At 32.8% G+C, this 15,486-nt stretch overlaps 1 protein-coding gene across 4 annotated transcripts in view; it reads left to right on the top strand.

The window, feature by feature from the left end:
- Positions 1-14,713, top strand: part of ZFYVE16 (zinc finger FYVE-type containing 16) — a 50,061-nt gene extending 35,348 nt beyond the window's left edge. For all 4 annotated transcript variants that reach the window (XM_057493934.1, XM_036914170.2, XM_036914173.2 and 1 more), the window contains exons 11-18: positions 845-927; positions 1,646-1,750; positions 2,024-2,171; positions 3,878-3,958; positions 7,718-7,880; positions 8,718-8,823; positions 9,655-9,822; positions 12,527-14,713. In XM_057493934.1, the coding sequence (XP_057349917.1) occupies positions 845-927; positions 1,646-1,750; positions 2,024-2,171; positions 3,878-3,958; positions 7,718-7,880; positions 8,718-8,823; positions 9,655-9,822; positions 12,527-12,688 (1,016 nt within the window). In that variant the 3' untranslated portion in view covers positions 12,689-14,713. The remainder of the gene's footprint in view (positions 1-844; positions 928-1,645; positions 1,751-2,023; positions 2,172-3,877; positions 3,959-7,717; positions 7,881-8,717; positions 8,824-9,654; positions 9,823-12,526) is intronic.
- The last annotated feature ends 773 nt before the right edge of the window (positions 14,714-15,486 follow it).

The raw sequence follows: 15,486 nt of genomic DNA, 5'->3' as shown, positions 1-15,486 counted from the left end.
CTGAGAACGGAAGGTTAAAAATGTATCTGCTTTTCATAATCATAGAAATAGTCTTACCTACCTCTTTTCATCCTCCTCTCCTTCCAGAAGCCCTGCTGTATTGCCAGCAAGGTGTCTTTTCCATTTTGGTGTGCAACATTTATAGTGCCCTAAAGGAAAGACAAAAATAGTTGGTGACACACTCCATGTCCCTTCTCTGCATTGGCTTCTTTGACTCTACATGTTTCTTTTATCATGCTGACCCAAGAACTATAAAAATTACTCTCATCTATAAATTAGCACAATTGGACATTAACTATAAATGCCTTAAAATCATTAATTCTTCACATTTCTCTTTAAACTTTCAGAACTTTATAGTCTAGCCAATTATTATAATTTTCCAAACATCTTAATTTTGTGGAAACAACATGTATAATGAAAAGATTAAATACTTTGGAATCAGCCAAGGCTAGTTTCAGATCTGTTTTACCAGTTATTAACTTTGGTAAATACTGGTACCAAATTTACCAAATTGGTGCCTGTGACTCTTTAGACAGGAACTTGGAAGTATGGTGTGTGTTATTGATCTCTTTGTCTCTTCTTTCCCATTTGTAAAGTAGGGATAGATATACTTGCCTTATTTGGTTGTTATAGGGTTTAATTAACATAATGTATGTAAAGTTCCAGTATAATTGTAGCATCTAGTAGATAGACAATCTGCTTTAATGATGTCCCTCACTTTCCCCAAAGAACTGATTAGGTGGTATTGTCCATAATGTTTGAGAAAAGGAGAAATAAAGGTAATAGACTCAAGAATTCTTTGAATTTTTGTGGGCAGTAACCAGTTTTCCTTTCTTATCTATAGCATATCCTGCTCCTCTAATAAGTGTCAGAGGCCGAAAACCTCTTTTTGGAGAAATAGGACACACTATTATGAACTTACTTGTTGTGAGTAATTGAACTATTTTATTGTGTTAATTTTACTTAAAAAATTTAGCAAATCTTTTACACAATATATTTTCTTGTTTTAACTTGGCATAGTTGGTATAATGAAAGTTCATTTATAATAAATCCTAATTCATTTAGCATTAATGGGATTTATTTGATAAATTGCTTTTTAGAACACATCTAATTTTGTGTACCTGATTCTCATTGCCTTTTGATTCATTCTGCTGCAGTGCTTACACATTTAGTTAATGTTAGGTCTACACAGTTGAAGCTCTAGTAAAAGTGTTAGTAATATCAGTTTGGTGACTTTGAGCAAATTGTGGCCTAAGTTTCCTCATTTGTAATAGGAAGGGTTGGATTAGATCATCTTAGGTTCCCTTCCACCTCTAATTTCTATAATTTTATGGTTACCTCTTACCATAGAAAAATTATTTCAGCTGACTTGCTTTTATTAGTACATGTTCAGTTCGAAGACCTATTCTGTCTTGGAAGATCAGTAACTAGAAAGAAATCACCCCCAAATACTACAGAATTCTTCTTGAGAATGATACTAAAACTGTGGAGTAGTTTTAGTTGGAAGGATTAGTTCATTTACTAAGTTGGTACTGCTTTCTGGATGGCATTTTGATAGTTATACTCTTTAAAAAGGATTTAATGAATGGGTAAATGCTTCTGGGTAGTGTTTTAAAGTTTATGGAGATCTCATTATTTTATGTAGGACCTTCGAAATTACCAGTATACCTTGCATAACGTTGATCAGCTCCTGATTCATATGGAAATGGGGAAAAGCTGCATAAAAATACCTCGGAAAAAATACAGTGATGTAAGTTAAATTACCTTATTTAAATTTTGAAGATAATTACTGAACATTAGGTTTGCTTGTGTTAAATTTGTTTTGAATTGAACTATCTAATATAAAATGGCAAAAAATACTACTTTTGATATTTTAGATTTGTTTGCTAACAAGGGATTTGTTTAATTCTATTTGTTCATTTTTTCTCACTGTTTTATTTGGTCAGAAATTTTAACTGTTTGAATTATTGTAACAAATAAAGGCATGATGTTAAAAGTGTTTCTAAAAAATGTTTTTTTCCAGGTAATGAAAGTAATAAATTCTTCTAATGAGCATGTTATTAGTATTGGAGCTAGTTTTAGTACAGAAGCAGATTCTCATTTAGTCTGTATACAGAGTGATGGTGTTTATCGGACACAAGCCAACAGTGCTAGGGGCCATCCTAGAAAAGGTAAGTATTGTTTCCTAATGTTGACCCGTAAAAGTATCTTGATAAATAGAATTCCTTTCAAAGGGGAAATATGTATATTTTACTTATTTACTAGCTGAATTGATGATAATAAAACAGCATGCATTAAAATCTTAGTTAGACAAATAGATTAAAAAATTGCTTCCAATTTGTGTTTTTCTCTTGGGCTACATTAGGTTTAGACTTGGTATACTATATTTATTTTGATATCTTCAGGGTTGCTGTATCCCATATGATAGGAGGCTTATTTTCAGTAATTTTTCCTTGGAATGGGGTGTTTTTCACCATTTTCTGCTCTCTGCTACAACTTCTCTTAGTTTGGGGAGCACAGGGTGGATAAAGATAAAGAATGATTTGTAAAACTGTAAATAGCTAGAGGTATAAAAATGATGAAAATGGTGGAGTAGGTAGCATATATGAGTGACATTTCTCTCAGTTCTGGCTGAATGGCCTCAGTGCTGCTGTGATTACCAAATCCTTGCAGTAGAGGTAAGTTAAGTGGAAGCAAGTAATCCATAAAATTGATACATTATTATAAAATAATATAATGACAATTAAAATAGTCTGACATGCTGGCTATTAATAAAATTATTTCCTCTAATTATAAAAATAATGTAAACTCATTTGTAGTAAGTTTGAAAAATGTTTTAAAAAGGAAAGGTATAAAAGTGTCAAGATAATGGCTATTGTTGACATTTTAATACATTTTTTTCTTATTAGTATATGATAAATAGATGATTTTGTGCTGTATAATCTTTATATTGTACTTATTTTACTTAATGTCATTGACATTTTTTGTTATTAAAATTTAGCAACTATTTAATATTTATTTGTGGCCTAGCTATATATGTGCTGTAGAATTCAAAAGGTATAAATATGTACAGTGTAAATCCCCTTTCCTTCCTGAACCTTAAGTTACTCTCTTCCCCTCCTTGACTCCTAAGTTATTCTCTTCACCTCCCAACAGGCAACCAAATCAGTGTTAACAGTTTTTTATATATCCTAAGAGAAGCATTTTTGCTTATGTGTATATTAAACCAAACATACACACACACATCTTCCTTCCACTTTTTTAAACACATAGCATTTGTTCCATTCTGCACCTTGTTTTTTCTTTGTTAACACACCTTGGAGATTATTCTATGTTAATATAGAGTGAACTCTCACATTCCACATAACTTACAACTTTATATGTGTGTATCATGTAACTTTCTTATTAATGAACATAGTTGTTGCCAATCATTGGCTGTTTATAAAAATGTATTATGAATAACTTTTGTATGTGCCATTAATTCCTAGAAATAGAATTGATGTGTCAAAGGATAAGTGTATTTGTAATTTTAATAGGTAATAATGAAATTGTTCTTCTCTATGAAGAGATTGTTCTGATTTATACTTTCATCAGTAGTGAAATTTGATTTTCACACCCTCACTGACATAGACAAAACCATGTAAAATAGTACAATGGCCATCAGTATTGGATACAAACATTAAATAATCTTTATGGAGTATTTTATCTTAATTTTGGTTAGTTTGTTTTTATTAGCTTTCTAAGGTAAGTCGTATAGGCATGGCATTTATCAAGTACTTAAAAATGTGCTATACTCCACATTATCATTTAACAAATATATAGCATAAAGGGCAGATTACAACATAAACAATTTTACTTTATTTCTTTTTTTATTCAGTGACTGGTGCAAGTTTTGTGGTATTTAATGGGGCTCTAAAAACATCCTCAGGATTTCTTGCTAAATCCAGCATAGTTGAAGGTATGAGCTTCATCTTTAATATTGTGTTAATAAAAGGTATTTTCCATTTCCTTTTAAAAATATATCTGATACTTAAAAAAAAACATATAAATTACAAAGCTTAATACCACAAATTTAGGTGAAATCATCACACAGTGTAAGAATTAGAACATGACCAAAATTTGTGTCTACCTCAAGCATGACAACTTGGCGTTAGCCTTCATTTCCTGTTTGTGCAGAGCCTAAAGGTCAGTCTGAGGTGACAGTTTAGGGCCTTCTCAAGTCTTTCCTTCACACACGTATTGCACTTATGTATGGCCTTCTAAATTCCCAGAAATATGTTGGAGCTTTTCAAAGCCCTGTAGACGTCTCATCTCCAGCTTTTCTTTTAAGTGTTTGGTTGGTCTGTTCTTTGCTTCTGCTGTTAACTGCTGCATTGGCAGCTGTGATGTGTTAACCACTGGCTGCTAATTGTTTTTGACAAGTGCTCTCTGAGAAAAGACTGAACAAGGGAAAGCTTAGAGTCATCTCAAAGACAGACAGCATTGTAAGTGGACTCTTCTAGGGAACCACCTGACAAGTCAAAAACTGACAATTCTTGGTAATGAGGCTTTGAAGAAGCTCTTAGCCCCCTTTTACCCTCTCCCGTGGCTACCAGGTTGCTGGTTTTTACCATAATAGCAGTCTATTGGTACTTAAGGCTCTCCACTGAGCTGGAGAGGAGAGTATGAGAATAGGGAGGTTAAAATGACACAAACCTTGCTGTACTTCTCAGGATCCAGCCATTTTTCTTGAATAAATGCTCGTAGATTGCTGCAAGCCTTTGGTTAATCTCTGGAGTTGTGAAAAAGTTGCTTGTGACATTTTTGATCAGTTTCCTTGTTCTTTTTTCTGGAGAGTATTTTCAGAGGTTCTTTGCATTTCACTAATGTTATCCTCTGTATTAATCTCAGTTACGTGGCTTTATAGGAAATTCTTCTATCTCTGCTGCCACACATATGCCTTATACCTCTAGATATGCCCTGGCCAGTGTAAGCCCTTTGATTTTCTGTATTAATTTTAGAATCAGCTTGTCAGGTTTTATTGTATATGGGCTGCCTTAAATTTACTTGGGTAATGTTTAATGTCTTTCAGTAAAATTTTATAGTTTTTGTATAGGTCTTGTGTTCTTTTCTTGATTTATTCCTGTACCTTACAGATTCTATTTCCGAAGCAAATGCTATCATTCTTAATTAAATTTTTTATCTGTTTGTTGCTGGCATATGGAAATCCATTGATTTCTTTATTGTCATCTTTAAGCAGGTCCAACTCTTATTATTTAAAATTTACCTATAGATTCTTTTAGTTTCTATGTAGCTAAGTATACTATCACTAAGGATGGTAATTTCGCTTCTTTCTTTATAGTCATCATGCCTTTTATTTATTTTTCTTGTTTATTGGTGAGGACTCCCAGTGGAAGCAGTGCTTGTAAATGCTCTTGTCTAGATTGATGTTTGTCAATAACACCTTTTAAGTATAAGTGAGCTTTATAATTCAATCTTACATGTATCTGTCATTCTGATGATGGAATGTGAGATACTCAATTTTTCTTATTTCTTACCATGTATCTTCAAGTTTTTTAATGTTTTCTTTTGTTATTTTTTTTATGGTAGGTTTTGATTTTGCTCCACTTTTCAGGGGAGCAGTTTGCCCTGTGATCTCAATTCTCTGATAGATCTAAGAGTTATTCATTTTCAGTTTAGTTTTTTTCTTGTTTTGAGGATGGGAGTGACAATTTCCATGCTCTTTACATGTTGGAGCAGACACCAGGAGTCATTAGCATTTTTTGTAATACAAGTTGGCTGGCTTTCATTTATCCAAACCTGTCCTTATTTTGTTTTCTTATTTGAAGGATATTTTGCTAGATACAGCATTCTGCTTTGAAAATTTTTATTTTCTTTAAGGATATCATTTCATTTGTCATTGGTCTCCATTATTTCTAGTGAAAAGTCAGTAACAATTTTGTTATCCTGTACTTAACATACCCTTTTCCTCAGTCCGTTTTCAAGATACCCTCTTTATCTTTGATTTTTACCAGTTTTACTGCAATGTGCCTCAATATTGTTTTCTTTGTGTTTATCCTGATGACATTTATTGAGCTTCTTGGCTATGCATCAATATTTTTCATCAAATTTGGGGAATTTCTTACCACTCTTTTTTGTTTTTGACATGCCAGTTTTCTCCTGGGAGCTACCTATAGCTATTTATCTTTTATAGACTGTTTTATACTATCCTATGGTCTTTGATGCTCCTTTTTTTTTTTTTCTTCTGGTTTTCAAACTGGATAATTTTTATTAACTTTTCTTCATGTTGATTCTTTCTTTTGCTCTTTTTAATCTACTATTAATGTTCCTATCAAGACCAGCCATTTTTCTTGAATAAGTACTGCCCAGATTGCTGCAAGCTTTTAGCTCATTTCCACAGTTCTAAAAAGGTTACTTTTTACATTCTTATATCTGCTGGGAAGATTGAGTAGAAAATGAAAACCAAGGGTAGGAATTTTTTGTTACTAAAATGTAATTGATTTTGAGGTTTCAATTTTCAGTTAGATTACACCTGTTGGTTCTAGAATTTCCTTTTGGTCTTTCCATTTTCTATTTCTTTGTTAAGATTCTTTTTATCTGTTTATTCATTTAACCCATATTTTCTTTTTATTCTTTGAATGTTTTTTTCTTTAGGTTTTCGAATATATTTTAGAATATTTTTTTAAGTGTTTGTTTAATCCAGTGTCTTGGCCATCTTATGATTGGTTTCAGTTATATTGGAGCTCACATTTTCCTGTTTCTGCCTGGTAATTTTTGATTATGTACTTGTCATTGTTGATATGCTGTAGAAACTTTAGATCTATTAGCTTTTGCAGAAGAAAGCTTATTTATGTATAAGCAGACATTTTCATGACTAATGAGCTTATGTATTCTTTTTCACTTTGTTAATAGATAGGTCTGTGGAGTCCAAAAGTGTTTACAAACTGCAGGGTTCATTCTCCAAATCTGTTTTGCCTACAGATTTTTGTAAGGGCTTTGTTTGGCTTTGCTACAGTTCAAGTTAATGAGGTGCTAATAAGATCTCTCTACTTTGGTTGGCCCAGACTATCAATATCCCCAACATTGCTCGACTTCTATTGTCTCTGTTCTGTTCCCAACCCTGTGACAACTGTTCTCTGTTAGACCTCATCAAGTCCAATTCTATTAATGTGTTGTGTCCCCAGTTCTAGTACAAGGACTCAAAGAGACCCTTACACAGAGTTTTCTGGTGCCCCCTTCTTGAGTGTCTTAAAGATTCCAGACTTCTCCAAACTCTTAACTCTAACTTGTGAGCCCAATAGGTCCATTATGAGTTTTACAAGTCCCCCAAGCAGAGAGCCTAGGCGATTGTGGGCTCACCTTCTGAGTTTTCCTTTAGGGATCACAGTATTGCACTTCTTGTTGTCCAGTACCTGAAAACAGTTGCCTCATACATTTTGTCTAGTTTTATGGTTGGTTGGTTGGCATCAGAAAGGGCAGTTTGGTATCAGTTATTACATCATAGCTAGAAGCAGAAATTTTCCCTTTATTTATTAGTTAGAAAAAAAATCCTTTGTGAAATATTTTTATTTGCTAGTGGCAAACAGCCATTAAGGTGATTCAGCAGATGATTTAAAACTTACTTTGCACAGAACCTGTTTTGATAGCAGATTTTATGGCTTAGACATATAAATTGATACTTAGCATAAGAAATGTGAAACATAACTCTCATTTTTAGATGGCTTAATGGTACAAATAACTCCAGAGACTATGGATGGCTTGCGGCTAGCTCTACGAGAACAAAAAGACTTTAAAATTACATGTGGAAAGGTTGATGCTGTAGACCTAAGAGAATATGTGGATATCTGCTGGGTGGATTCTGAAGAAAAAGGAAACCAAGGGTAGGAATTTTTTGTTTCTAAAATGTAATTGATTTGATGGAGGAGGAAGGATTGAAGACATCTTGTTAACAAAATTAAATATTTTATGAATAAATACTGAATTATACCATTAATTTAAATGCTTATACTCTAATTAATGAATGTAGTCTGTTTCCTCAAAGGTGTATCTAACTCACCTCTTGTAGTTTTCTTGGCCAGGATGCAGTAAACTGTTAAAGATTTTCAGTGTGGTAGGGGGCCAATGATAAAATGTGCATTGTGTGGACTTGATGCCTGGGCTGAGAAAGGCAAGGTATTTTTTTTGTTTTATGGTACCTCTTTTTGTCAAGTAAGTAAAGGATTCCCTTTGGATGTTCATTCTGTATTATTTTGATTCCCTCTAAATACTGAATTAAATAATATGTACATTGGAGGCCTTACAGAATGTTACTGCCATTCCTTACATTCAATTATCCATTTTCTCACTTTTTTTGAGATTAGCTAAGGGTTCTGGAGTAAAGAAGGAAAAAGAAGGCTAATGATAGAGGATTCCTGAGTTTTTGAAATTCATGAGATAGCTTTTCTGTTAGGAGACTATTTAAGATACTTTAAACCTCAGGTGTGAATTAGGCATATGAAAAAGTACATACAATTTGCTACACAATCAAGAGATCTTGGTAAATTAATATGAACTACAGTTTTAATTATTTTGTATGTAATTGAGATTTCTTACTGCTATTTTAAATTTATAGCTTTCATAATTTTTTTCCTTATTCCATTTGTTCAAATCTAATAATTCATTTCATAGAAAGTACTTTGTTACTAATAATTCTATCGTGTGATGTTTTTTTTCCATAGTGTTACTAGTTCAGTGGATGGAACATCATTACAAGGAATTCAAAGTGAAAAAATGAAACTGGAAGCAGATTTTGAAACTGATGAGAAGATTGTAAAGTGTACTGAGGTAACTGAGAAAAGATTCCTTCCTTTTACATGCTTTGTCTGAACATGCTTTCTGTTCTTTTAACTTGGAGATTTCACAGTGTATCTTATTACATTTTTTACATTATACCTTGACACACACACACATTATTTCCACCCCAGATTGCCTTTATACACCTGATTTAGATTTCCAAAGTACTGTATCAGGCTACTGTATAGTGGTGCTGCCTGACAGCTCACAGTTAAGTTTTGGCAGCATCGCCGTCTTTGTACAGTAATGTGTTATTCAACCATATTATTTTCATTTTTTCTTATTTTATAAAAAATAATTGTATAGACATCAGTTTGTAATCAGCATTCACATATGAAAGTTATTTTTGTATGTTCTAACTTTTTAAAAATAAGAGGTTATGAAACTATAGACTGCCAACCCCTTAACTACCTCCATATCCCTCTCCTCTGCTTTCTGGTTCAGGCAGTCAGTTATTCATGTCTTATCTATTTGTGATTATATGAATTGAACACAATAGAAACTATAGAGGATGTAAAAATTAAAGAACACTGTTTCTGTGTTTCATCTTAACTTCATTAAGATATCTATATACAATGGTTATCATACAAGGTGGACTCAGGAGTATCCTTCTGTAACCTGAGGCTTTTTTTTTCTGTAACAAGGCTTTTGTGCTACAGGTTAACTTTGGGCAAAAATAAGTCATTCTCATTGCTCTTAACTAGTGATTTTCTTGGCACTAACATTGCAATTTGATTAGAAAGTTTAGTTGAAATTAGTATTGTTGCATTTTTAAAACTACTTCTTATCTTAATCATGACTTGTTTCCTAATTACATTTCAGGTGTTCTACTTTCTAAAGGACCAGGATTTATCTATTTCAGCAACTCGTTATCAGTTTGCAAAAGAAATAGCCATAGCTTGTAGTGCTGCACTGTGCCCTCACCTGCAAACTCTAAAGAGTAATGGGATGAATAAAATTGGCCTCAGGGTTTCCATTGACATGGATATGGTGAGGCATGTTATTGTGCTGTATTTTTTTAATGAATGTACCATATATTAAAATAATTTTAAGTTTTTTCTTTAACCTTTTATTTTGGGAGGAATGAAGAGAACTATAATTTGTTGAAAATCAGTGTGTGCTACATACTTCATGTACATTATCTCCTTTACTTTCTATGACAGAGGTCAGCAAACTTTTTATGGTAAAAGGCCAGACAGTAAATGTTTTAGAAACTGTGGGCTGTATGATATCTTTCATAAAAGCAGCCATGGATAGACAGTATGTACACTTATGGCTCAGCTGTGTTACAATGAAACACAGCTGGTGGGCCAGATTGGTCCACAGGCCATAGTTTGCTGACTCCTGATCCACAACAATCCTGCTTGATAAGCAGGTTTTTTAATGTATTATTCTGACTAGATTCTATATTCACATGATTATAATTACATAATTCTAAAAGTGTTAAAAAAGGAAAAGCTTCATTTTTTTCCTTCCTATGTAGGGAAAATCCCTGTTCTTCCTGTTTTCTTCTTATGAGTCTCCTGTACTACTCATACAAAACACTTCAGTTCTGACTTTCTGGTCTCCATAAGTGTGGAGGTTTTCCCCCATAACAAGTAGTTCTTAGACAACAGCAGGGCATCCAAAAATTCAACTCAATTCTGACACTGTCTATCCAGAAATAACATTAGATCCCACAGGTTAAGGGCTCAGTCCTACAAGATTGCTTCCCATTTCAGATGCCAATAGCATGCCTAGGTATCTCCTGCACTTCCATTTACCCCCTCCATGGGTTAGAATAATTTGCTAGAGTGATTCTCAGAACTTAGCTAAACACTTACTTATGTCCATCAGTTTATTAAGGATATACAGATGGACAACCAGATGAAGTGATACATCAGTCAAGGTCTGAGGGACTCCAGAATGCAGGAGCTTCTGCCCCTGTGGAATTGGAGTTAATCAGCCTCCCAATGTGGATGTATTTACCATCCTGAAAATTCTCTGAACCCTTTACTATTGGATTTTATGGAGACTTCCTCATATAGGCATGGCCAATTGTTAACACCATTTCTAGCCCCTCTCCCCTCTCTGGACAATGAGCAGGGCTGAAAATTTGAAGCTTCTAATCATGGCTGGCCTTGTGACTAGCCTCCAACCAGGAGCTGACCCAGAGTCATCTCAGTAGAACAAAAGATGTTCCTAGTGCTCTTATCATGTAGGAATTTACAAGGGTTTTAGGAGCCCTGGGTCAGGTCAGAGACAAATAGAACAAGAGATATTCTTAGCACTCTTACTACTTAGGAAATTTCAAGGGTTTCAGGAGTTCTGTGCCAGAAACCAGGGGAAGAGACCGATACATATTTTCTGTTATTTCACAAGTGCATCTATAACAGGACCACTTCACTGAACATTTCCAGAGAGGAGCATTTATATTGTAGTCTGTGTGATTGGTAGTCCCTGGAGGTACTAACTCCAGGCTACAATGTAAGTGGTTCCCAGTAGAGTTGTGTAAGGTACTAGCCCTGGAAAGATCTTCCTATTTTTCCTACCCTTGACTCCCAAACCTTTACCTTTATCTCCATACCTCTACCTGCATACTCCCCCCTCATCCTTCCTTCCTGGTCAGGCAATCACAATTTGTGATTTTTTTTGCATGTACAAGCAAATAAGTATCTGTGTCCTTTTGATACTCCCCTTTATGTTTTTTAAACCTTACTTCTTTAACTTCATATATCTTAGAAATATTTTGTATTACTATATATTTTTAACAGTTGCATAAGTGTTAGTTGTATATATGCTACATTAGTAATTGATTATAGAAATGTATCATAAGTTATTTAACTAGTTCTTATCTGTGTTTGGCAAATGGATTGACATTTAGGTTATCCACAATATTTTGCTTTTGCATGAGTATGTAAGAAACATTCCTAGAAGTAGAATTGCCAGATATAAGTATATGCTTAATAGATATTACCATACAATCTCAAATAGAGGTTATACCAATTTATATTTCTATCACAGTTTGTGAGTTCTTTCCCCCACATCTTTACCAAAGCAGTATGTGATCAAACTTTTGAACTTCGTCAGTTTGATAGGTGACGAATGGATATTTATTTCCAACATCCAATGTAACAGATTTAGAATGTTTACTCTAAACATGAACTTGTTCATATGCTGAAGGTTTGCTTCCGCCAGGATGTGTTCTACTCATAGTTCTTACTGGAAAGAACTGATATTTTCATCTCACTGTTAAAAATTCCTTTTTCAGAGAAGCATCTGATAATTGTTGAGTAAGTACTGTTAATTTTTTAGTCAGATGTATTAAAATGTAATTTTCACCAGTGACATTAAATTCAAATATTCAGTATTATTGCAACAATAATATTGAAGTCATGACTTTATTTAAGTCATGTTGGTAATTATTCAAAACCTTGGTCCTCCAATGTGTTTGTGTGTTTGCTGAGAAACCTAAAGTATTAAGTAGTGACAGTTTTTTTTGTTTTTATATCTGTGGGAGATACAAGTGTAATTTATGTAGTAGATGAGTAAAATAAATAGAATATAAAACATTTTATGAATAAAATATCAAGTATTTTCTTAACATGCTTAAAGTGAATTATATTTTTAAATAGTTTATTGTATATTCATGTGCTGAGCTAAAAACAAGACTGGTTACTTTCTAGGGTTGACTTACCAAGATTTTTTTTTCCAGGTTGAATTTCAGGCGGGATCTGAAGGCCAACTTCTTCCTCAGCATTATCTAAATGATCTTGATAGTGCTCTGATTCCTGTGATCCATGGTGGGACCTCCAACTCCATGAGTTTACCATTTGAAATAGAATTAGTATTTTTCATTATAGAAAATCTTTTTTAGTGAAAGGATGTGTGTCATACTGTATGTTGACAAACTGACTTGTTAAAACTAACTCCAGCACTAAAAGTGAAATGCCACAAACACTAAGAGTAAATATGTTTGATGCTTGAAACATGTAAGCTTTGCTTTTTAGGCAGGAATGATCTTTTTAAATCATTAGCACAATATTTAAATCTCTAAAAATTTAAGAGATCTACAGTTTTTGAAGCTTTACACTTAATACAAGTACTAAAAAGACAAAGATTTCTTCTGTCTTTAAGAAATTTGTAGCATTTATTGTATATTATTTAAATGCTATGCCAAAGTATCTGCACTTAGGTATACCTCTTTATGTCAAGAACAATTTAAATGAAGGCCCTTTTCAGATGTAACCTTACAAGGGAAATAGCTGTTTTGTGTATATGCCAGTTAGATTATTGATTTCTAAGTCTGTTAAGAAATGTATTTCAGTGGTATAGTTTCCAGATCTTAGACCTACATAATTCTTTGAACAAGGCAGATAACTTATTTGTATAATTGGAGTGGAGACCTACCTCCATGATTATATCAACTCATTGTGTGGATTAAAATAAGAATTTTGCCTTTTTTCTTCTCAAATTATTATATATATATATATCTTTTTCTTGATTAAATGGTTATTCTTAAAATAATTGTGGGTGCTTCAGGATTTGTGCTTCTGTAAGTATATTGTTTTTATAGCAAGAACATGTGATTTGGTATGTGTTTTATAAATCTTTAATAATTAATAAATAGGTAATATTTTTGTATTGCACTGCATTATTTTTCCTCCTATCCTTCTGAAGTATACCACTGTATTTACCACTTCTAAGAGTGACTGACAACAGGCCAGATGACCCTTGAAGTAGTCATTATGTAGCAATAAAAGATGCCTGAAATAGGTTTTTTTTTTTACCTCTCCTTTAAACCTTAGAAATTTCTTGGCAAGTCTGCATATTTTCATTGACACTAATGTATTAAATATAAATTGTAATGAACTAAATACTTTTGCATATTTAAATTCTTTATATGGTAGTTATTCTTTATAACAGGTTATTAAGGTAAGTTCAATTCTGTGCATTTGAAACTGTTACAGAACTTTCCTCTTCAAACAGCAAAATAAAAGTATATTGTGTCACAAAAAGGGCATATTTTAGTTCTGCATTTAAGTTTATAAAATGTAATTAATGATTTAAAAAATTCTTATGTTGATTATATATGTTTTTGTATCAAGAAACACTGTATATCTCCAGAAAAAGAAACTACACTGAATAGCCCTATTTTAAGAAAAATACTATGGAGCATATTAACTTGAAGACCAAGCTAGGTTGTAACTCAGGACCTGAGATCTCAGGCTAGGAGAGACTCAGAATTTTAGTCATTTTGGTCATATAGTCCTACTGAGTTACACCAGTAATACTAGACAAAGACACAATATGGAGGAGAATATCAGTCTTCTGGAAGTAGCTACTTCATAAATAACATAAAATTTGCAGATGTCAAATAAAATGGCAACATGTAATCTGTGATTGAAATGGTAAAAGATAAAGACAACTGCATATCAAACTTATGTTTCCTTTATATAGTATGTATTTTGTAATATAAGTAGCTCACAGTGTATGAATACTGAACATTTTTTTTCATTTTTGTGAACTTACTTTAAAATAACCAAATGGTGGAGGACTCTTCCCATGATGGGATAGCTTTGGACTTGTTTTCATAAAGTCTTTGTTAATAAAAGTTGGAATTATGTGCCTTTGGAGGCACATTTTCAAGTATTCTTTGTAGATGTGTATGTTTCTGAATGCATTTGTTACTTACTTGGTCATGTTCTTCGCATTGGTACTTAATTTGAAATTTTAATTTTTTTTAAGTCGAATAATAGAATATTCTTTATACTCAGGGTAATGGCCAGTGTTTGGTCTTAGGCCTTTTAGTACTCCTCTTTCTCTGAATTTTGAAATAGGAAGTAAAATCTACTTCATTTGTCTAATGCAGCCATACAATAAACTGTGTGTCTATATTGTTGCTATGTGCAGAGCACTTTATTAGGCTTCATTGGTTAAAAGGTATATAAAATAGTTATTTTCTTGGAGCTGAATGCATGTAGCAAATAACAAAGTAAAAGTAACTGTTTATAATAGATAATGAATCTTGACTAGGTGGTTGGAAAACAACCCAGGATGATAGCCATACCAAATGAGAATGCAATCTGTGAACCTCCTGGGTCCTAGTGGACATTAAACTTGTCTAGGCAAGAGTTGAAAATCTGGAAAGTATGTAATATGTAAAAAAAAAACAACCTCTCTGTTTAAGGCAATTTACTTTAATCTTCTGTGCTTTGCGAATATCTTACCTTATTATTTAATCATGAAAGTAGTTGCCTAAGTATAGCCTAAATTTAGATACTGTTTTATGAGAACCAAACATAGCTTTTTATTAATAGCAAGTGTAACTTAGATAACTTGATTCAAATTTTAAATGGAAATATCTTAAAATTAACCAAAACACCTTCAAATCATCCTAAGTTTTAATTTTTTTCTCATAATTTAAAAAGTTTCATATAGGTAATACATATACCTCATTCAGAAACCAGAAGAAAATATTAGAAACTTATCAGTATGTTTTATTTTCCACTTTGTATGCATCTCCCTTGTTTTTTTCACTCCCCAATCTCAACAAATAATCATTTTTATTAGTTTCTTGTGTGTCTTCCCCAGATTTAGGTGCAATAGCAACAAATACAAATACATATTTAGAATCTTAGAGGTTTCATTGCTTTTACTCATGAATGATAAAAG

Source organism: Manis pentadactyla, chromosome 2, assembly GCF_030020395.1.
Source record: "Manis pentadactyla isolate mManPen7 chromosome 2, mManPen7.hap1, whole genome shotgun sequence".
Taxonomy (NCBI): Eukaryota; Metazoa; Chordata; class Mammalia; order Pholidota; family Manidae; genus Manis; species Manis pentadactyla.
This window is presented reverse-complemented; position numbering and strand designations above follow the sequence as displayed.